Source organism: Thamnophis sirtalis, unplaced genomic scaffold, assembly GCF_051295495.1.
Source record: "Thamnophis sirtalis isolate CommonGarterSnake01/CBP01778 unplaced genomic scaffold, rThaSir2_p1.2 scaffold_12, whole genome shotgun sequence".
Taxonomy (NCBI): domain Eukaryota; kingdom Metazoa; phylum Chordata; class Lepidosauria; order Squamata; family Natricidae; genus Thamnophis; species Thamnophis sirtalis.
Window position 1 is genome coordinate 29858370 of NW_028261392.1, and position 22932 is coordinate 29881301.

Sequence of the window (22932 nt, forward strand, 5' to 3'; positions counted from 1 at the left end):
TTGTTCTTAGGCCCAACTATGCTCACTTTGAATTCCATTTAACACCTGGTCTTATCGTCAGAAGATTTTTCTTTCTTTCTTCCCATTCCTTTTAAAGTTCTTTTTTAGTTTTCAGTTGGTACTTTTTTGTTAAGTTGTTCTCAAGTCACTTGGTGGTTCTTTTCTTTCTATTGATCTTTCTCTTTTTGATTTCAACAGTATTTAACAGCTGAGTATTTTGCCATCAGATTAAACTTTGAGCTCCAAGTTTTTAAGCAGTCCTTCAGAGCCCCTTTTATAACACACATATACATACATACATACATACATACATACATACATACATACATACATGTGTGTGTGGTTTTGGGGGGAGGGGTTCCTGTTAGCTAAAGCTTGTTGCATTGCTAAAATAGGTTAGAAATGATCTCAGTAATAAAAAGAATTTAAAAATGATAAATTTTCAAAGAAACTTATATTGAAATGAAATGCTGAAAACTAAAACCAATTAAAATCTAAGATTTGTAAAGTTTGAACAATTAAAGTTTTTACCTTACAAAGCTCAAAGATGTGCATTTTAAAGATACAATGCTAGGTTAATGAAACATCTGCAAGGAAACAAACAAGCTTAGTGAGCAACAAGGACCCTTAATTTTAACCTTGAACTACAAACATTTTCTTTTATTGATAAAATAATTTTTATATCTTCTATTTCTCTACTATCCCAAACAGGAGTAAAACATGTAGCAAGCCAGAGACATGCAAACACTGATATTGGAGAACACATATTGTCCTCTTACTTTATAATATAATATTCTACTTTTTCAGTACAGATATACAGCCTGATCTGAATTGGAATACAGTTCTTTGAGAGTATATTTTGTCACGTATCTTGCACAAATCAAATCCATAAACATTTCTCCTTTAAAGTGAACTTTTTTGGGCAGTGAGGCAAAACTACTCTAATTTTGCAAAAAAATCAATTATATCACTTGTGTCTTGGTCTTCATTTTGTATCTACAACGCTGGTTTGGGTTTTGATCCCATTGGATGGGGTTGTCACTACAAACAATCAGTTACAGTCAATTCATCTAGTTTCATATTAGTCCTTTTAAATAACATGATAAGATTTATTTTTGGAATGAAATTCTTTTCTTTCTAGGCGGACGAGGACGAGATGGCTGTCCTGTCATCACTTTTCCTGAATTCTCTGCATTTGGTGAGATTCCAGAAAAGGAGTTTCAAAGTGTTTTGACATACCTCACTAATATTCCCAGGTAAGGTTCCCAGTTACAATTGAGCAATCTATAGTACAACCTACTGAAAAGTCTCCCCACAAATTTTTGATTCATAGAATGCAGAGACCTGTAACATTTTGGCTAGGAAATATAGGGCAGAGATAATTTTTAATGGAAGGTAGACAATTATAGAACATTTTTCAATATAAAGCAGGGTATATTATTATTCAAAAGAAGCTGAAAGTAGAAGTTTGATTTGTTTGTTTTAATATTTTTAATTAGAACAATAAAGAACAAACAAAGAAAATTTTCAAAACCAACAAAAGACAACAGAAACAAGCTAAACTCAAAAAAAACCCACCCTGACCAAAAGGGATTACAAACTTTCTACACATACATTATCGCAGTTTCAAATATTAAACAATACTTAAACATCTCTAAATCTAAATTAAGATATCATTATAAAATGTCATGAAATCTACCCTTGAAGAAGATATATTGTGTCATTTCTGATTAGTAAATGAAATTTTCTTTTCAAAAACAGATAATTTAAACATTACCTGAATCCAATCCTTCATACTAGAAACATTGCAACTTGTTCTTTTCCCAAACTAATGTAGTGTATGAGTGATTCCTTATTTCCTTCTCCCTTTCCAAATTACCTTCAATATGCCATTAAATATCATTTACCTGGAAATAAGCTCAATAAGTTCCAAAGAGAAACAAGTTAGGATATTGTTCTACCAACGTGAGAGCAAAGATGTAGCGTGTTTTAATGCTTCTATATTTTGAGTGTAATATGTCTGTTCTTAGTAATTTCATTGAGATATTTGTTTAAAAGAAGTAGTTTTTAATTCAATGGACCTTAAAGTTAATAAATAACTAAAAGTAACAAGAAAAAAGAAGATTTAAGCAGTTTCTATTGGATAAATAATGTATTTACTCAGAGCTCAGGAGATGGAATCTGGTTTTCCCAGAACACATGCCTGGGAAAAGTGTTCAATAAATGACATGCAATTGGTGAAAGTGCCATTGTATTGCCATGATTTGTACTGAAGTACTTAGGTAATATTCTTAACAATACCCCTAGTTTTACCTGGAGGCTAAACTATCTATCAGAAAGTTGCATGCAGAGCCATATCAATCTTTAATGACACAATTCCTGTAGCTAGTAATGTTTCTTTTAAAGTGTGTTCCATTGAGCGGTACTTTCTATCCATGATGCCAATTTAAGTCAGTTGAGATTGGGCACGAGTCACAGTCTTGATATGAATGGAAACTTTAAAAAAATTAAATATATTTTTAATTTTCCCCATTATTTTAAAATTTTGTACTTGTTTATGAGGGATTTGGTAAGAGCAAAAACTCCCTAAAACTCCCAATTAAATGATGATATTTCCCTTCCTTATCACTGTGATTCCTTTTCAGTAGCATAGTTCCTTTTTCCAATAAAAAAAGACATCGCAACTTTTTTTCATACATAGTCTGCTCAGCATACACAATAATTAGACATTCAAGTCATTTTGGTTTATGCTTGCCTATCATTTGTATTGTAAATAGCTGGCAATCAATTTTTCACATTACATGATGGGTTTGTATCTTCAAGTAGAAAACAAAAATGTGTCTCTTTCTTTGCACTCTCCATCTGCAGCACATGCAGCTGAACATAGCAAAAGAAGGAAATATTGTCTCTTTCCATCATCTCAGTGTCTTTCAGCTGTAGACTGTTGTGGATCTTCCTTCTTAGCTCAGTTTCCTGTTTGGAAATTTCTGTTTTTGTTCACATGATCCTTTAAAGATTGGGACTAGCAATGTCAGATTTCTTAGGTAGAACGAGGAATATAGAACCTAGAAACTTATATTTCATAAGATGAAAGTTACATTACTCTACATAGAAAATTATGTATTGGCGACAAAAACACTTAGGGAAAAATAGTTTTTATTCTGCAGTAGACATTATTGATAGTTCTTTAAAGTATGTTCACTGTACAAGAAAACACAGCCAGTGAGTTAAAAAGAGTTATATGTGTATAAAGAAGCATATCAGATTAATAAAACCCCTGGTCTTCAGGAAAAAGGGTAATAGCAATAGTACTTGGACTTATATACTGCTTCACAGTGCTTTACAGCCCTCTCTAAGCGGTTTACAGATTCAACCTATTGCTTCCAATAATCTGGGTCCTCGTTTTACCCATCTTGGAAGGATGGAAGGCTGAGTCAACCCTGAGCCTGGTGAGATTCGATCTGCCAAACTGCTGGCAGCCGGTGGTCAGCAGAAGAAGCCTGCAGAACTCTAACCACTGCGGCTCATTAAACATTATTTAATGAATGTTTTGAGCACTGGACTTGCATGTAATGTTTGTTGACTCTGTTTTAATGAGATTATGATATTTCATACTATCTTTTAATCAACATAAATAGTTGAATTTGCTGGTATAATAGGGCATTCTTGCTATAAGATCTGGTGAATGAATTCTTTTTTGTTTCCTCCTCTTCCTCCTCCCTTTCCAACCCAGTTCACAAGATGCTGGAATTGGATTTATCCTGGTCATAGACCGCAGGCAAGATAAATGGACATCAGTGCGCACCTCTATAATGCGAATTGCGGTGAGTTGCTCTGCAGCTAATGCTTCTTTTTCCTTGACAAATCTATGTGAATTGAGTAACATGTTTATCTTCCAGAGTGCCTGGATCTATTTTTTTAAAATATAGAAATGTTATAAAATAATCTGCTTCTCAAATAAATGTTGCTTATTTGAGAAGCAGGAATAATCTGCAGTAATATTAAAGTAGCTTTAATAAAATTTGAAGTTTGTAGAAATTGCTGCATTATATTTAAAGATGCAATGAATATTTTTGATCATAACTATATCAATATTGCGGTTTTGTTGATTGTAAAAGTATGAGTTTTTTTGAGGTTTTTTTATGAGTTTTATTAGAATTTGTAGGCCGCCCTTTTCCCTGAGGGGACTCAGGGCGGCTCACATAAAACTGGGAATGGGGAATACAAACATCAAGATAGAGACATATAATAAAATGGTAGGCAACATACATTCATCATTCGGGAGGGGCAACTATCCTTATCCCCAGGCCTGACGGGCGAGCCAGTTCTTCAAGGCTATGCGGAAGGCTTGGACGGTGGAGAGGGTACGAATCTCCACGGGGAGGTCGTTCCAAAGGGCCGGGGCTACTGCTGAGAAGGCCCTCCTCCTTGTAGTTGCCAGCCGACACTGGCTGGCCGATGGGATACGGAGGAGGCCTAGTCTATGGGATCTTATTGGTCGCAGGGATGTAATTGGCAGAAGGCGGTCTCTCAAGTATCCAGATCCACTGCCATGTAGGGCTTTATGGGTGATTAATAGCACCTTGAAGCGCATCCGGAAACTCATAAACTCATAAAACTCATGTCGAATTTTGGGGCAATGACGTCTGGCCGGGAAATTCGCCAGATCTCAATCCAGCAGAGAACATTGGGGCCATAATTAAGGATGAAGTGGAAGCTCTGATGATTCAGGAGCAAGGTCAAAATCGATATTCGGTTGAAACTTTGAGAATGAATTTGGAAACTGTGTTGAAAAATCTGGAAAATCGAACGGAACTGTTTGAAGATTTGTTGTGTTCTTATCCACCTCGTTTGAATGCTGTTCGAAGGGCTAATGGTGGTCATACTGACTATTAAATCGTGTCAATAAACTCAGTTTTTGATGGGCTTTCGAATGGTGTATGAATTATTTGTGTTGTTATTACAAGTGTTGCTGTGACCCCCTAGGAAAAGGTTATGCCCCGCCCTGTACTTAATGCAGAATTGGAACTTAAAAACATTTTAAGATCCTTGTTGTGTCCACTAACAAAGATCTGTATATACTTTTATTTATAATGAGGAATATAAAAAGAAATAGATACAATTTATAAGCAATTCTTAAATTACCACTAAAACTGATAGTACTTTATTTATGTTTCTATAATGTAGAAACAATAAAAACAGTCTTCTAGTACTATGCTAGTCATGTGGTGTTTTTTTTTCTTTGTATATGTGATTGGGTTAGTTTGGTGGAAGGTCTGATTAGAACTGATAAATACTATATTAAATCAATATGCATTTATACATGGTTAGATTTGTTATTTCTGGAAAATGAGAATCAACGATAAAATAGCTGATTGGTTTATCAAGGCAACACCTTAGTTTTAGGCTCTCAATGGATTAGAGATAAGCATCTTTTTCCCTTCTAAATAGCAACATCATTTATATAGTAAAATTTCTGAGTTGTTAAGTTTTCCATTTAAGGGAAATTGTATCTCATAATTACATACAGAAAAAATATTAAATCTAGAACTAGTAATTGTTTACTTAAAGACAATAATAAGGGCAAAGCTACCAGAAATTTGAAGGAGATTTAAGGAATAATGTCCAGAAAATACTGCCCATTTTCTAAAAGCAAGATTTTTATTATTTCTATGGTACAAGAACACTAGAGTTAGTTATAAAGTTATTTTTTATTAGAATCAAAGGATTTTTAAAAGTTAATAACATAAACATTTCCAAGTCTAGCAATGTTTGACCTAGTTCAAGTATATTCCACATCTCCATTTTCTAACTTGAAGTAAGTGATGACCCTTTAATGGGGGGAAGATGGGACAGATAAAAAGTTGATGGCATTCTGTTGCCTATTTACTGAGACATGATTCTCTCTTCCCTTAAGCAGTTGGGTCCATCAGCTGTCTCCTTAACATGAACTTTGCTATAGTTTAGCCAACAAGATAGTTGATGGGAGATTAGTTAATTGATTGTGGGTTGACATGCTTGCCTCATCCTCCAGGTTGGCAGGGATGAACAGTTTTTATACCACAGATCAATAACTGTTCATCTCTGTTTGGATGCATACTAAGTTTTCCACTTTTTAATTATAACCATTGGACAATTTCCCTTATTAATTCCATTTTATGCTGTAGCAAATAGGGTGTGACCAGAATAAAGTTACCTATTAGCTCATCATTCCTTGTGACCCTATTTTAATTTATGCTGACAACCATTTCAGGTACCTGAGGTAAGAACATCATGATTAATACAAACCATGAAGGACCAACCCACTGTCATTTAAGTCATGGTTTTGAATAATTATTGATATGTGGCAATAATAGTCATTTGGCATAATGTGTATCATCATTTCAATCAGAAGAAGGAGAAAGGAAGTGGTATGGAAAAATGGGAGGAAAAGTGAAATGGTCACATATTTCTGATCTGCAGACCATAAACATAATGTTTTGAACAACTCTGGGCAGCTTACAGTAAGGGATTGTGTTGTTGTTGTTAAATAATAAGTACTGTCTTTAAAGTATGAGAAAAGATAGAAAGGGAAACAGTCCAGATCTATTGCCTCTGGTCTTGTTTTTAAATGTCCATGATTTGACAACAGATTTTTTCCCAAGGTGAAAAACCTTACTCTGTTTGGATTATCATTTTATAAACAAGTTTGTATTACAGCTAAAGTTTTGAATGTTTGTATTTTCTCAGCTTTATGGCCCTTTTTATTTTCAAAAATTAAAAAAAAAATGTCAACTAGGAGGCACTCTTGGAAAAAGGCAAGGATTGGAAGTTGAAGTAATTTTAATAGCAATGCCAGCTAATCAGGTAGTCTTGCTTCTGAATAGTTCCTGTGGCTAAATGTTTCTATTTCACTGTGGTCTGACACTGCGTGTGTTTGTGTCCTTTGTGTCCTCTACATTGCTGGATCTGAAAGATGTTTATTTCCCCACCTACTTCAGGAATGTATTTCCTAGCAGGATAGCAGGAGAATTGTCTCCCTTTTTTACTTTCAAATTCTTTTTCAGTACAGATGATTCTGTAGAGCTGGTGTGTTCCAGGCCCCACAGCCAGTTTTAAGTTGGCATTTGTGAACTTGATGATTTGTTTGCCTTTTGGTTTCTTTTAGACTCATGAGGGTTGGGAACTATTTTTAAAAACTGGTTTTGAGCTATCGGTCAATGTTAAGTAAAGATAAGCTATTGTTCATTGGCTTCTAAAGCTTTAGGGAGGAATGGATTGGCTATGGTGAGGTAACACCTTGAGGAAACATTGCTTGATCATCCCTGAATGAGGTAACTGTGAAGAAAACAGAACCAATATCCTTCCAGGTGCAAAGTTTATTCATTTCAAAACCCTTCAGCTTATTATATTACCTTGTAGTCAATGTGACACATTCCAGGGCATGTCAGTGAAGTATAGCATGCATTTTACCAATATTCCAGAAATTATTTTTCAGCTCCAAATTCTTTATAGAAATAGAAAATAAAGCCTGAAGCTCTCAGATTTTAAGGTGTAATGACTTCTGCATAATGTTTATTGAAAATATATTGTTTCTGAGAACATCTGGATTTCTTCAATAAATATGAAATAAAGTTTCACTAAAACCTAAATAAAATTGCAATTTAATGGAGTGGTTTTTTTCTAGAATGAGTCATAAAATCACTTTCTTCTACTGTATTTTTTCCATTCAGATTTTGTTATTGTTTTTAATTCCTCATAGGAAACCAACTTAGGGACACATATCTCAAACGCCACACATCTTATGTAAAATATGATAAAGCATTTCTGTTTTCTGGTTACAACCAAAAGATCCAACTGTAGGGATGATTCTGTAAGATTAAAATGTTTTATTAGGCAGAGAAAGCTTTTTGGTTTATTTGTTTCTAAATGTGGCTAAATTACTAATAATAAAAATTTCATTGAGGAAAAAAATATGTGATTTTTTTCTCAGGCTAAGAATCTTTTGAAGGCAACTATGGTATATATACAGCTTAGCTTGTGGAAAGCAACACATTATTATCTATAAAATGCCCATTCTTAAGTAAAAGATGCTGCCTAGAAAAAAAAGACAATTGTGCATTTTTCAGGAACACTATCATATTATTAGTATTATTAGTATTAGTATTATTAGTATTATTATTAGTATTATTAGTATCATTAGTATCATTAGTATCATTAGTATCATTAGTATTATTAGTATTAGTATTATGTTATTTTAAAGAGTCAAAGTTTCTCTTGTTCAGTATAAATATATCAATGAAATAATACACTAGCTCAGTTTAGGCAGCACATCAAATAATGCTTTTAGGAAAGCGTATCTAAGATTTGGTGCAATAGTTTAATTAAAAATGACATCAGCTACAGAACCTCTCTCAGAACATAGATCTTGGAAGCCATAAATGATAATTTGGTATAATATCTGAATTGGCAGACTATAATTACATCTTTTTCTATTATTACTCCATAGAAATTAAGCCCTAGTTTGCCTCTATTTTTTGAAATTCAAAATGTAATCCAGCTTAATCTGTAGTTAATACAAAATAAGTGTAATGTAAATTCATCTGTTGATTCTATTTAATAATATGTTAAATATGACTATTCTCTTTCATCATTTTGCAGACATCATTTCCAGGAAATCTTCAACTTGTTCTGGTTTTGCGTCCAACTGGATTTTTTCATAGAACTCTCTTTGACATTGCCTTTAGATATCATGGAAATGACTATAAAATAAAGCTGCCGGTTAGTGTTTAATCTTTTTATTTTCATTTGTAATTTATTTTTGTGCAGAGTAGTGTGATAAGTACATTGCAATAATAAAAAGTATGTCTTTAATATAACTTTTCTTACACTTTTTTTCTACATAGGCATCTTTTTCCATCACTAATAAATGGACAAAAATTTTTATAGAATTTTCTGTAGATCAAATGGTGGTGTTTTTTTTTAAAAAAAACCTGATTTTAGCCTATGCTTTTTTATATTTGAAATTATATCATTAAAAATAATTTTAATCTTTTCACTATAATTTATGAAAAAGTACTAATTACTATTCATTAAGTAATATTTATTGCTTATTTTGGTGAGCTGGTGATAGCATTTTTTTAAAAAATGTGCATAAATGAGGTCTATTGTAGATGTTCTTATATAAGTGCATTTTTAAAAAAATGATTTAGTAAAAGTACCTAGGATATTGTAAGTGAAAGAGTAAAGCATTTATCTGCTGTTCATTAAAGAACTGACTTTTTCAGGCTTTAAAAAGCTTTAAAAGGGTTAAAAATTGTTTGATATTAATTTCAAAATTAATTAAAAGACTCTTTAAAGCAGTTACAGGTTTTCTGTATTCATGCCATGAGGTCAAAAGAACTCCTTCCAAAACATTTTCAAACCATGCTCAGCTAATATTTAGTTGATATAATTATTTGGTTAAAAAAAACCCAAACAATTAATGTGGGGAGAAGTCACCCAATCTCACACTCAAGCCTTATATGCTAATAGGCAGGAACTTTTCTAGGATTAGTCAAAACAATACACATGTGTGCACAATCTTCTGAGATTTTCAGAACTATTCTTCAAGCAGTTTAAATGCTGTTATTTTGGATTATAAGGCTTCATAAATCATTCAAAAATTCCCATCTGATTGCTTAGGAGCACAAACAGAGCATCTGCCTGCTGTTCTTTAAAACAGCCTTGTCTTTTTCCAGGATTATATCACTGTCTTCTGAAGCTGCCATATAGGAAGACTAGGAAAGCCTAGGAAACGAAGTGGCTGCTTTAAAGACTTCCAAACAAAATTTTACTTTTGTTAACACTCCAAATAACCCTTTTCATTCAAATCTAGAGCATTGCTAGCCCTATTAAGTAAGAATAAGAACTTCTGCTATTTTATATGGCCTGTAAATATCAAAATTGTTCTAGTTATTAAGACTACCGCCTTGATTGAAGGAGATATTTTATATGCTGTTATAAGAGGGAAACTCTCCTTTATCTAATAAATTGTGTTTCATTGAATACTATTATTTAGTTTCATGACTATAAATTTGCCAAAACTACCAAAGCAAAAATCCAAAAATCGTGTTAATTGTATTCACTTGATGTTGCAATTTCTGTCTTATAGATCATAATGCTGAGTTCACTAACAGAATTAAATAACTATATTGATACAACCCAACTAACTGAAGATCTTGGGGGTTCTCTAGATTACTGCCATAATAGGTGGCTTACACAGCGCACTGTGAGTTTTTTTTTAATCTTTCTATTTCATAACCTGTTAATAGATACAAATTGAAATATCAGGGATTGTATCTCAAAAACATTAGGTGTAATGAATTTGGAAGTGTTGAGTTGTATTAAAAGGAGTTTTTTAAAATAAATTTTTAGAAAATACTTTTTTTTCCAGAACTATCCTCATAAACAAATATCTCTCTCATATACTGTATTTTTCAGAATATAAGACGCACCGGAGTATAAGACACATCAAGATTTTGAAAAGGCAAATTTAAAAAAAGTTTTTGCACTCTACAGACCTCCCCAAAACAGCCTGTTTTTTTGTTCAAAAAAAAAGGACACAAATTGCCTTTAAGAGACTTGTAGAGTGCTCCTGGGGGCTGGGCTGGGCAAAAATGAGCAAAAAAGGCCCGTTTTTCACAAGGAATGCAGTTAAAAAGAGGAAAATCAGTAAGATTAAAAGGATATAGAGATTTTGCTGGAAATTTTTTTTAAAATATTTTGAAGAGCTAAGCAAAAGGTTTCCAGCATAACTAATGGAATTATAAATAAAAGTAATAAAATGGCTTGGGATGAAACTGAAGTGAAGATTGCTAGACAAAATATTCTAAAAGTGGCATGTGAAAGAAGCGGGCTGAAACAAATGCTGGAAATATTGAAGTAAATGTCTGTCAAAAGACATGAAAATGGCCAATAGAATTTACATTTAAGTGTATGAGAAGAAACATACGTTGAAGCGTAAGTTCAAGAAAGTGCAGATAGGCTTCTTAATTGTGTATGGTGAAATGAGAAGCGATAGGGCCCTGATGGTGAACCTACGGCATGTGTGCCACAGGTGGCACGCGGAGCCATTTGTTAGGGCACCCGAGGCATTGTCCTGTCAGCTCCTGTTGCCCTGGCCAGCTGACTTCGGCCTTCATTTTTTGTTGTTTTTCGCCTTTCAGAGGGCGAAAAACAACCCAACGGGCAAACCAGAAGTTCGGGAATGACTTCCAGCTTGCCCATAGGGCCAGGGAAGCCTCCTAAAGCCTCTGGAGGGTGAAAAATGGCCCTATGGCAACGCGGAAGTTCAGGAACGGAGTTCCGGGTTGCCCACAGGGCCATTTCTCGCCCTCCATAGGCTTCAGGGAAGCCTCCTGATGCCTTCCCTAGAAACCCTCTGGAGCCTGGGAAAGGCAAAAAATGGGTCCATTGTGCGCAAAAACTGGGGAGACGACAGGAGTCACATGTGCATGCGTGGGGGGAGTCACACACATAAAATTATGGGTGTGGGCACGCCTGCACAGGATGCTCCCCTGCGGCCCCCCGGCTTTTGGCACGAGATGGCAAAAAGGTTAGCCATCACTGGGATAGGGTGTTGATTGAATGTGAACTCTCTACAAAATTCAAAGGGTGATCTATATCAGTGGTTGCAAATCTGTGGTCCTTGGAACCTGGGGAGCTGTGATGACATCACAGAGATCTATGAAAGCATGAAGAAATTTTATGATTTAAATTCTGAGTTATGTTTTGGGGGTCCATAACCCTATATAAAAGAAGTACCTGGAGGTGGTTTAATTACAGGCAGAATGATTCAGTTGCAGAACAAATTACATGGAAGAAGAAAGAATAAATGAGAATGTTGTGGTTGGACAGAAACTCTGAAGAAGTATGAGATGAGGACTTTAAAAAATAAAAGGGAGTGTATGAAGTGATATATAGTCATGTAGATGCACATCTATTTGTTCAAAGATAAACAGGTGCAGAGGGGTTAGGTTGGTATATTTAGCTATATTTCCATTTCTTTCCTTGTGTCTTTTCTTTGACTTATTGTGGCTTACTTCCTTTGTGCACTTTGCATGAATATGCAAGTATATAATTAAAACATTTTTAAAATAATATTTAATATCACAAGTACACTTTAAAAGTTTAAGGATACATTGTTAAGGGGTTAATGGTGGAGATAATTTTTAATAGAATATACATTGCTTGAGATTGAACTGAAATTGAACTGTGGACTCTAGGAGCTGCCAAGGAGAAAATGACAACCTCGTCAAAACTGGCAGAGCAAGTTGCTATATATAAACAAGGTGTAAACCTCATTCTCGCTTGCATGACTGATTATCTAGTTGGGTAAGGAAAAGTCTGCAAACAAAGTCAGAGACCACCAAGGACCCTCAGAGATAATTTTAAATATACCTATAGAAATATATTTATATTTAAAACACAATGTAGAAAAGACATGTCTTCCGTGTCCAATGTGTGTCATGTATTTGTAATTTATAAGGCCATAGACAACTTTGCTCGAATGGTTAAGCAGATACCTCAAACACTTCAATCCTTTGGGAATGAGCTTGCAGAAGAAGAGCTACCAAATGATGCTGAGGCCACCAGCTACCTCCTGGAAACACATACAGAAAGGAGAGACAAAATGAAAGTATGTTAGAGCAATTGTAATTTTATTGGATTATCCTATTAACTGCTTAGTTTTTTTCCCTTTGCAAATGTTTTCTTTGAATGTTGTGTAGTAACCTCCCTTTGGAACAGTGCCAGTAAATTTTATGATCCCTCATATTTTCATGGATCTAAAGTTTTAAAACATTTACATTGCTAAAACAGTAAATAAAATCCTGTAGTACAAATTATAAATATGACAAAGCAATTCCTGTGACAACGATTTTTATCTATAACAAATGGATTATTTAACTCTTATTTTGGCCTTATAATGTTATAATAAGATTTTTGGGTTGATGCACACACAATTAGGTTTTGTAATTTTTTGGTTATATTTGTTTTATTCATTTTTAAATCTTTTTCTCTCACCTCTAGATTTTACATGTATTCTGAGCAACATAATACACAGGTGCTGGCTTTCTGTCAGTGTAAAATCAAACTTGCTCTGCTATGTTAAAAAAAAATAGATAGCACAGCATGGATTTGTCACATACCACAGGTTACCAATCCTTAGCTCATACTGTCTTGTTTCCTGGGAAGGCATTTCCAAGTTGAATGCTCATGAAACAGAGCCTAACTATACACCCTTCAACTTTTCTATAGGAACATTTGAAAAACGCATTAAGGCAAGGTGATGATATTCTCCATGTTATTCGAAAACCTGTCCTTGAAAACCCAGAGTACAAACTGAATCCAGATCAAACAGAAAATCAAATTACTGTGGAAAGGTGAGATGCATCTAGTATTTTAATATATATATTCACTGTATTCCTACTTTCTGTTTCTAAGAACTTCCTGGAAGTAAGATTTTAATACTTTTGTGAAGGTCCGATATGAAAAACAAGTGTCATCTAGCAAGTTATGTTGTCTCTGTCAGCAAAAGAATGAAAATTATTTTGCTTGAGAGACTATCAGCCAAAATACAGGACTGTAGTTATATTGTTCCTTGAAAAAAGTAAACCATCTGGAAAAACAAAGCAAAGATACTGATAACAAGTTAGCATTTGACCTAATGTTCAAGAGAAACCCTGTAAGTTTTAGAAACTTCATGCTTCCAATGCAAATTAAATGCATCCATTATTTTTAATGTTCCTAAAAGTATATTTCAAGCCTCTGTGGCCCTCAGCTTTCTAGCAATATCCTATCTTCTTGCCACACACTCACCTTCCATTAATCTACTTTTCTCATCAATCTTTCCATTATACTAGATTTTCATTTGATAATTAATATATTTTTCAATGCTGCAATTTTTTTCCCTAAGAGTTTCATATTTTTCCCTTCTTGGGATTTCTCATTCCCCTTACTCCACCTTCAGTTGGGGAATGCTTGATACAAAACTTCTTTATTTGTCTTTTTTAAGGCTTTTATCTCAACTAGATGAAACAGAAGCAGCTTTTGATGACTTTTGGTTTAAACACCAACAGAAGCTTGAGCAATGCTTACAACTTAGACATTTTGAACTGGATTTCAAAGAGGTATATGATATGTTGGTCTAATTAAAACAATTCTGCATTAGCAGTATTTCTACTTTAAAATTTTGAATTTTCACTTAAAAGTATCAATTTTCTTAAAATGTCATTTATTCTGCACTAGACAGTTACATTTCATCAAATATATTTTTGATCATCCATTGTATGATTACCATTGAATGGTAATAATTTACATACAATATACATAAAACAGTAATTTAAATATTGAAGTGATAAAATGGAATTAAAAGCTTAGATAATAGTTACACTTTATCAGTATTGACTTACTTGATGTGCCTTAATAATTTAAAAACTTACCTAGTTTAATGAAAAGAAGGACTAGGGGAGACGTGAGAGCAGTGTTCCAATATCTCAAGGGGTGCCATAAAGAAGAGGGAGTCAAGCTATTCTCCAAAACACCTGAAGGTAGAACAAGAAGCAATGGGTGGAAACTAATCAAGGAGAGAAGCAACTCAGAACTGAGGAGAAATTTCCTGACAGAACAATTAGCCAGTGAAACAACTTGCTTCCAGAAGTTGTGAATGCTCCAACACTGGAAGTTTTTAAGAAGAGATTGGACAACCATTGGTCTGAAGTGGTATAGGTTCTCCTGCTTGAGCAGGGGATTAAGCTAGAAGACCTCCAAGTCCTTTCCAACAGTGTTATTCTGTTTCACTAAACAACCATAATATAACGTTTCTCAAAAATACTGCTTATATATTTTTCTATGATCGTGACCCCTAGCTGATTTTTATGATCCAAAGTTCAATTTGTAACTTTGCTACACTGTTGTGACTTACGAAAAATTATATATTCTATTTCATTTAGGTCAAAACAGCACTTGATAGTGTGTCTGAGAAATTGTTTCAGTTCACAGAAATGGGAAACAGCAGTGCACATGTGGAGCACCTTCTGAAAGATCTTGCCAGTTTTGAAGAAAAATCACAAGTAAAGATATACGATTTCTTTATTTTGACACATTTTTCTGTGGGACATATTTATAAAGAGATAATGTTACAACTTATATTTTCTGCTGTATTGTTTTCCTTAGGAAGTTTTGGAAAAAGCCAGCCAACTAATTTCCAAAGGAGAGCAGTTTATAGAAAACAAGCATTATGCCATGGACTCTATTCTTCCAAAATGCAGTGAACTCCAACATCACTATGAAATGATTCTTTCAGAAGTGAATACAAAAAGGGATCTCCTAAACCATTCATTTGAATTACATAGACAGCTGGAAAAGGTAAATCTAATCTTCTTCAGTTCCCTTTTTACTTGCTTTTTCTATACAACTTTATTAAGATTTTAAACAAGATAAAAACTAAAAATAAGTCATATTTAGAATAAAGTAGAAAGTAAAAGAAAGATAGGAAAGATAAAATCAAAAGTCCCAGAAAAAGAAAGAAAACATTAAAAAGTAACTTCCAATTTTCTTTTACAGCAGTTATAAATATAAATTAACATCTTCCTCTATGAATATAGCATGGATTTTATTTTTAATAAAGCATATTTATAGCTCAGCATTGACATGAAGGGGTCCTTGATGCTCTCCTAGCTTGCTTGTTTTTTTTGCAGACATTTCATTACCCAAACTAAGTAACATCATCAGTGCTACCTAGTTTGGGTAATGAAACATCTTCAAGAGAGAAAAAAAATGCTCACAGAGCTTTTATTTTTTCTATAGTATTTTTGTTAATTCTCAAATCTACAGTTGCAAGAAAAAGTATGTGAACCCCTTGGGATTACTTGGAGTTTTGCATGAATTGGTCATAAAATCTCTCAACTTCATCTAAGTCACAACAATAGAAAAACACAGTCTTGCTGAAAATAATACTACACAAACATTAGATGTTGCCATGGTTTAATTGAACATAACGTGTAAACATTCACAGTGCAGGAAGGAAAAAGTATGTGAGCCCCTAGCTTAATGACTTCTTCAAGAGCTAACTGGAGCCAGGAGTGAGCCAACCTTGTCTCCAATCAGTGTGATGATATTGGATGTGTTGCTGACAGCTGTCCTGCCCTTTAAAAACACACACCTGTTTTGGGTTTACTGATTTCAAGAAGCACTGTCTGATGTGAACCATGCCTTGCAGAAAAGAGCTCTCAGAAGACCTACGATCAAGAATTGTTTACTTGCATGAAGCTGGAAAGGGTTACAAAAGTATCTCCCAAAGTCTTGATGTTCTTGTGTCCACGGTAAGACAGACTGTGGAGAAAGTTTAGCATTGTTGCTACTCTCCCTAGGCATGGTCGTCCTGTAAAAATGACTGCAAGAGCACAGCGCAGAATGCTTCATGAGGTAAAGAAGAATCCTAGAGTGTCAGCTAAAGACCTACAGAAATCTCTGGCACATGCTAACATTTTTGTTGACACATCTACAATAAGGAAAGCATTAAACAAGAATGGAGTATAGCCATTGCTCCACCACAGAGGAAGCCATTGCTGTCCAAAAAAAATATTGCAGTACGTTTGAAGTTTGCAAAAGAGCACCTGGGTGTTCCACAGCACTACTGGCAAAATATACTGTGGACAGATGAAACCAAAATTGAGTTGTTTTGGAAAAACACACAACACTGTGTGGAGAAAAAAAGGCACAGCACACCAACATCAAAACCTCATCCCTACTGTAAAACATGGCGGAGGGAGCATCATGGTTTGGGGCTGCTTTGCTGCCTCAGGGCCTGGACGGATTGTTGTCATTGATGGGACAATGAATTCCAGGGTTTATTAAGACATTTTGCAGGAAAACGTACGACCATCTGTCCACTAACTGAAGCTCCGCAGACGATGGGTGATGTAACAGGACAATGTCCCAAAGCATACAAGTAATTCAACCAAAACAAATGGCTTCAACAGCACAGAATACGCCTTCTGGAGTGGCCCAGTCAGAGTCCTGACCTCAACCCGATTGAAATGCTGTGGCATGACCTTAAGAGAACGATTCACACCAGACATCCCAAGAATATTGCTGAAACAGTTTTGTGAAGAGGAGTGGTCCAAAATTACTCCAGATCGTTGTGCAGGTCTGATCTGCAACTACAGGAAACATTTGTTGAGGTTATTGCTGCCGAAGGGGGGTCAACCAGTTATTAAGTCCAACGGTTCACATACTTTTTCCTCCCTACACTGTGAATGTTTACATGTTATGTTCAATTAAACCATGGCAGCATCTAATGTTTGTGTAGTATTACGTTCAGCAGACTGTGTTTTTCTATTGTTGTGACTTAGATGAAGTTCAGAGAAGATTTTATGACCAATTCATTCAAAACTCCACGTAATCCCAAGGGGTTCACATACTTTTTCTTGCAACTGTAGCTATCTTATCCATCCATGCCATTTTTATTATTTTTACAAATAAAATGACAAACATATCCAACATATCATCCTCCTCCTCTTTTCTTCACAACAATAACCCTGTAATCATAAGTTCATTTTTTTTGTTTCACACAAAAGTCTATAAGGGGTTTCCAGTCAGAATTAAACCTAGTTAATGCGTTTTATCTCCATTTCCTCTCTTATTTGCTGATTAAGCTTTAAATCTACAGGTAGTGCTCAATGTATAATCTTAATGGAGCCTCAATTTAGATTGTGACAAATCAGAAAAAAATGTATTTTTGATTGTATAGAATGTGATCAAGTCATACAGTTCTGGAGTGTTTTTGTGAGGAAAGAAAACTCTTGATCTTATTTTTTTTGTCGTCTCATCTTCTGAACAGTTTCTTTTAGGGCAAACATCATACAAGATACAACGTGGTATTTAAAAATGCCAGTGGTATGTGCTCAGATTGTGATTGAGACTGTAATTTAAGAATATTTTCTTGCTTCATCTGTCTTTGGAGATAAAATATTGCATTTCTTCCATCATTTCCAAGTTTTACAGTTCTGTCTCTGGATCAGGCAACCTCACTTACATCCTCATAACACAGTAGCCTCTAGAGTACAATCAAAAGAATCCTGGTTTCTTCAAATTATTCTGTTAATTTTGATAACATAAATCATTTGTCTTAATGCAGCATTTTCATGATGTGTTTTTCTTGGCTTCCTTGTAGTGCATGAAGTGGTGTGATGATGGAATTTATCTGCTGGCTTCTCAACCTGTAGACAAATGCCAATCGCAGGATGGAGCAGAAGCAGCTCTGCAGGAAATTGAACAATTTTTGGACATGGGTGGTGATAATAAACTCAGGGAACTAAGTTACTTGTCCAAAGAATTTGAAGCTATCCTCACTGAAGAATTAATGGTAATCTTACTATCAAGATTTCAGAACAATATCTTGTCACATTTATACAAAAGCATATATAAATAATGAATTGAAATATTTGAGTTGAAACCACTTAATATGTCTGTTCAGCTTTCTAAACCTAAACCTCCATAAATTACAACATCAATGCCCTATGTGGGTAACTTTTGAAGCCAATTAACTGTTTTGTTAAAGAAGTCACTTACAGGTATTTAACAATAAAATAAATAATGTGGCAGTTTGTTTGCCATGGCTACATTTCCACAGCTAATTGATTTACAGGAAAAGGCACCCCAATTATTGCAGTATAATATTTTTGAGATTTGGGAATCATATATGTTACGGATACTCTTAAATACACTATCTTATACCAAATCTCCAGAGGCACTATATTCACAATAAAGAGTGGTCAGTCATTTGGTTTTCACCATGGCTGCAAATTTTCCAGACCATCCCAGTCCTGCTCTATTTAAAAAAAACATAACTTACTGGCTTAGCTTTGGTCTAACAAATGTATTCTGTGTAGTGAATCAAATTAATGTTGAGCACATTTTTTTGTGCATTCCTTTTCAAATTCAGCTTTTGAAATGATGTCTTATGAATTCAATGGTCCACATAGATTTTTGCCTCCTCTTTTTACAGGAACATGTACAAAAGGTTTTTCAGAAACAGAAAAATATGGAAGAAATGTTTCAAAAGAGGCAAGTCAGCCTTAAGAAACTGGCAGCTAAGCAGACACGCCCTGTTCAGCCAGTGGCACCTAGACCAGAAGGATATCTAAAATCACCTTGTCCTTACTCAGGTAAGAAACCAATCAGTCAAGTTATTCGGTTTTAGTTGAAAACAAAAATAATGGATCTGGCATGTATGCTAAGCTTGACATGAGCTCTAGTTACAGTGGTTGATTTTGTTTCACATACCAGGCCTTCAAATAGAGTCTGAAGATTCATCCAGCTCTGATAACCATGCAATAAGGAGAGCGAACATCAGAAAAATGAAGGTAACAGTGTATGAATGAAATAGAGACAGTTGACATGTTAAATTCTCCCTAAGTATATGAAGCAGCCTATTGATCCCTGAACCATCAGAGCTTAGATACCACTTTTCTGTTGTTGGTGCTACAGTAAGGAGTAGAGCAAGGCATTTACTGCAAGAGAAAGACTCTGTATTAAGTTTTTTTCCTTGATCTGCTGGTTAACCTTGATTTGGAAAACAGGAACATCCAAATTGTGTCCTGGCATCCTATACCAGGATTTGAAAAATAAATATTTGTTTAACATGGAAGAACCTAGCAATAACTATGTCTCACATGCATTTTGCTTAATATGAGTTCATATTATATAGTTTGTTTAATGCCCTCATCTTCTTGATTAATTGCATAATGCACTTGGGACACTTTTGTTGCAATATAAGTGCTTAATCCTTAATTTTAATGGGAAATGATAGTTTGCCATACATACTAGTATATATGTCATGTCACTTAAAATTTGGATATAAGCTGCATTTATATGAACTAAACTTCTCCGTCTCTAGGCAAACATATTTTAGAAAGGAGAGGTTTGGCTTTAAAGATTTGATGCCAAATTGCTGTTCTTGTTTTTATTAGAGTGAGATAAATGAAATGCAGCAATCTAGAAATGTTACTGTAACAGATGATGAAGAAAATCTAGCAGTGTTACGCAAGTGAGTATATTTTTTTCCAAGCAAATATATGTAGGAAATGTTTCCAGAATATGTCACAATTGCATTTAAAGGTAATATAAGTCATTAATGGACAACTCAAATGTGTTAATCAAGAAGAAATCATACAGTAATCCTTTCTTTTTTTTTGGAAATATTTCTATATCCATCCTTTTGGATACAGCAAAATCTTTTCTACCATATTAGCTGCCTTAAGGCATACAATTTTTGGTAAAATGTTCTTAAAATATTTGATTTTAATATTTGAAAATATGATCAGATCTAAAAAAAAACATGCAGTTTGTTTCGCAGTTGCTAGTATTTGTTGAAAAATCAATTCTTAACCTTCAGTGATGAAAAATCTACACATTTAAGGGCTTTGAAATCTGAAACCATTTAATAATTCATTTATTCCATATTGTTGATAGACATGTAATGAATGAACTTCTTGAAACTGAACGAGCTTATGTGGAGGAACTTCTTTGTGTTCTTGAGGTACATTTTTAAAAAATCCTTGCTAATGTTATATTTAAAATGATTCCATAATTCTGTAGTGTAGAAAATTATATGGAATATTTACACAGGAGGTACTACATGGAATCAAATATTTGTGGGACAAAAAATGTTACTTTACATAACATAAATGTTCTTCTAAAAAAATCAACCCTCTTCTAGAATGATTTCACTCTGGGAAATTGGAGCCTTTTTCTTAAAGTGAATATTGTTGACTTTAAATACTTGGTCCATTGAGTTCACAGCAGGTCACCTAAATCTGTGCTTTTTTCCTAATTATAATTTGCTGAAGAAATATGGTTAAGTGCAATGTACAAATGCTGTGAATGTAAGAAGCCAGGTGTCCTGTTACCAAAAGAATAACAGTTTCTGTCAATATTTTCTCCGCCATCATCACTGAAGTCAAGAAAGAGAACCAAGTCAAGAAGGTGAAAAGCTTCCTTTCTTTCGACTTGATTCACAACTCTCTAGTCCCATTATGGTGAACCCATGGCATACGTGTCAGAGGTGGCACACAGAACCTCTCTGTTGGCACACGCACCGTTGCTCCTGGTCAGATCACCATGGTGTTTCTTTTGTGAGCTTCTGTTTCCCTGCAAACAATGAAACAGAAGCTCACGGAAGAAAAGGATTTTACCTCTTGCTGTGCTGCCTGTGTTGGGATTCTCCCCTCCCACTGGCCAGCTGGTCTTCGGGTCTCTGTGTGCATGTCCGCATTCACACACACCTTTCAGTCTGGGCATGCATGAGTGCACAGTTTGGGCCAGTGGTGGGTTGCAGGTAGTATGCCCCAGTACAGGCATACCAGAACTTGCCCGGAGCACTGGGTACCATTCCGGTACGGTGCTCCGGAGGGCCCACCCATCGTCCTTTACCTGTCTTTAAACTCTTCGGCACTTCTGCACACGGCATGTACCGTGCCTGCACGATGCTCCGCCGAGCAGCTGGAGCGTCACAAAGGTGTTGCTGGAGAGGGTAGAACACATGCGTGCGCCGTACTGGTTGCAATGACATCTGGAACCCACCACTGCTTTGGGCACTTGGTGCCTAAAAGGTTCGCTAACACTGCTCTAGTCTGTTGTAAATATATTCTGATCCCTCTATTTTAATGTAAATTTATTTTTATTCAAGGCAATAGAAACTGAAAATCATGGGACAAGAACATTATAGTCTATTGGTTCCCATTAACATTAAGACAACCCCCTTTTTTACTCTTCTTGTTTCTAACGGTGGATGAAATAAAGACTATAACATAATTGCCTAAATAGAAGGACATGGAAGAGGGAATTAGAATGTCATTGCAGCCTCTTCCTTTTCTAAATATGTATTCTCCCATGAGAGAACTTTCCCCGGGACGAAATGCAGCCACTTTGTATTACTTCCCTTTCAAAGCCAGCTGTTTTGGATACATCAACTAAAAGCAGAATCTTCTCTAGCTTAATGGGTGTTTATAGAGCAGGTTTCTGCGTCTTTCCTGGTCTATGGAAATGCTAAATAATAGATTTAGTCTTGTTGCCTAGCGCAGAAGTCATAAACAGGAACTTGGGTCAGGAAGGAAGAAGAAAGAACAATTGCCTAGAAAGGTCATTCTGTAAGAACCTGCAGACCTTGTGATCAACTCTGGAGTCAAAACATTCAAATTAGCAGCTGTATATGTGGCTATAAATAGTTCTGACTTGCATGTAATAAACAATTCAAAAACACATTTTGATTATTTACAAAATTCTTCTTCAAGTGAACTTTTTTCCTAAAGTAAATGCTCATAGATTATAGCTCTATTATATAAAATGGAATTACTATTAATATGTGTAAACTCTGCATTAGAAGCCTGAGCAGATTAATATTGAAATATTGCTACATGTTTATCAGCAGTGAGCCGGCTGCAATTGTTGAAAATAGGAGACCCTTAATGGGAACTCAGTAGAAGCAATGAATCTGTTCCCCTTTTGTGTTACAGGGCTATGCAGCAGAAATGGACAACCCCTTAATGGCACATCTCATTTCCCCTGGGCTACAAAATAAGAAAGACGTGTTGTTTGGAAATATGGAAGAAATCTATCACTTTCACAACAGGTTGGGATTTGTACACAAGCTTTCTGGCAATATAAACAGGGCTTTAAAATAATAACAAAGGAAATGTCCCATTGTTGAACACAATTAGAACACCATATTCCCAGCTGATACCCTCCAGTGTGCCATAATGGCCAAGGATGGTGAAACTGTAGTCCAACATATGATGAAAACTAGGCTATCAAAGAAAGTATGTATTAGAAATTTTGATATTGATAGATTGACCAACAAAACTAATAATCAGTGATGGCATAAGCTCATTCCGTAAGACTCTGCTTATC

General features: G+C 34.9%; 1 protein-coding gene across 10 annotated transcripts in view; it reads left to right on the top strand.

Moving 5' to 3' along the window:
- MCF2L (MCF.2 cell line derived transforming sequence like) overlaps positions 1 to 22932 on the top strand; it is a 107603-nt gene that overhangs the window by 64127 nt on the left and 20544 nt on the right. For all 10 annotated transcript variants that reach the window (XM_087726355.1, XM_087726362.1, XM_087726364.1 and 7 more), the window contains 15 exons: positions 1142 to 1256; positions 3734 to 3824; positions 8641 to 8760; positions 10133 to 10249; positions 12509 to 12658; positions 13279 to 13403; positions 14036 to 14150; positions 14973 to 15092; positions 15196 to 15387; positions 18197 to 18388; positions 19031 to 19190; positions 19312 to 19388; positions 19995 to 20071; positions 20497 to 20563; positions 22539 to 22654. In XM_087726355.1, the coding sequence (XP_087582481.1) occupies positions 1142 to 1256; positions 3734 to 3824; positions 8641 to 8760; positions 10133 to 10249; positions 12509 to 12658; positions 13279 to 13403; positions 14036 to 14150; positions 14973 to 15092; positions 15196 to 15387; positions 18197 to 18388; positions 19031 to 19190; positions 19312 to 19388; positions 19995 to 20071; positions 20497 to 20563; positions 22539 to 22654 (1834 nt within the window). The remainder of the gene's footprint in view (positions 1 to 1141; positions 1257 to 3733; positions 3825 to 8640; positions 8761 to 10132; positions 10250 to 12508; positions 12659 to 13278; positions 13404 to 14035; positions 14151 to 14972; positions 15093 to 15195; positions 15388 to 18196; positions 18389 to 19030; positions 19191 to 19311; positions 19389 to 19994; positions 20072 to 20496; positions 20564 to 22538; positions 22655 to 22932) is intronic.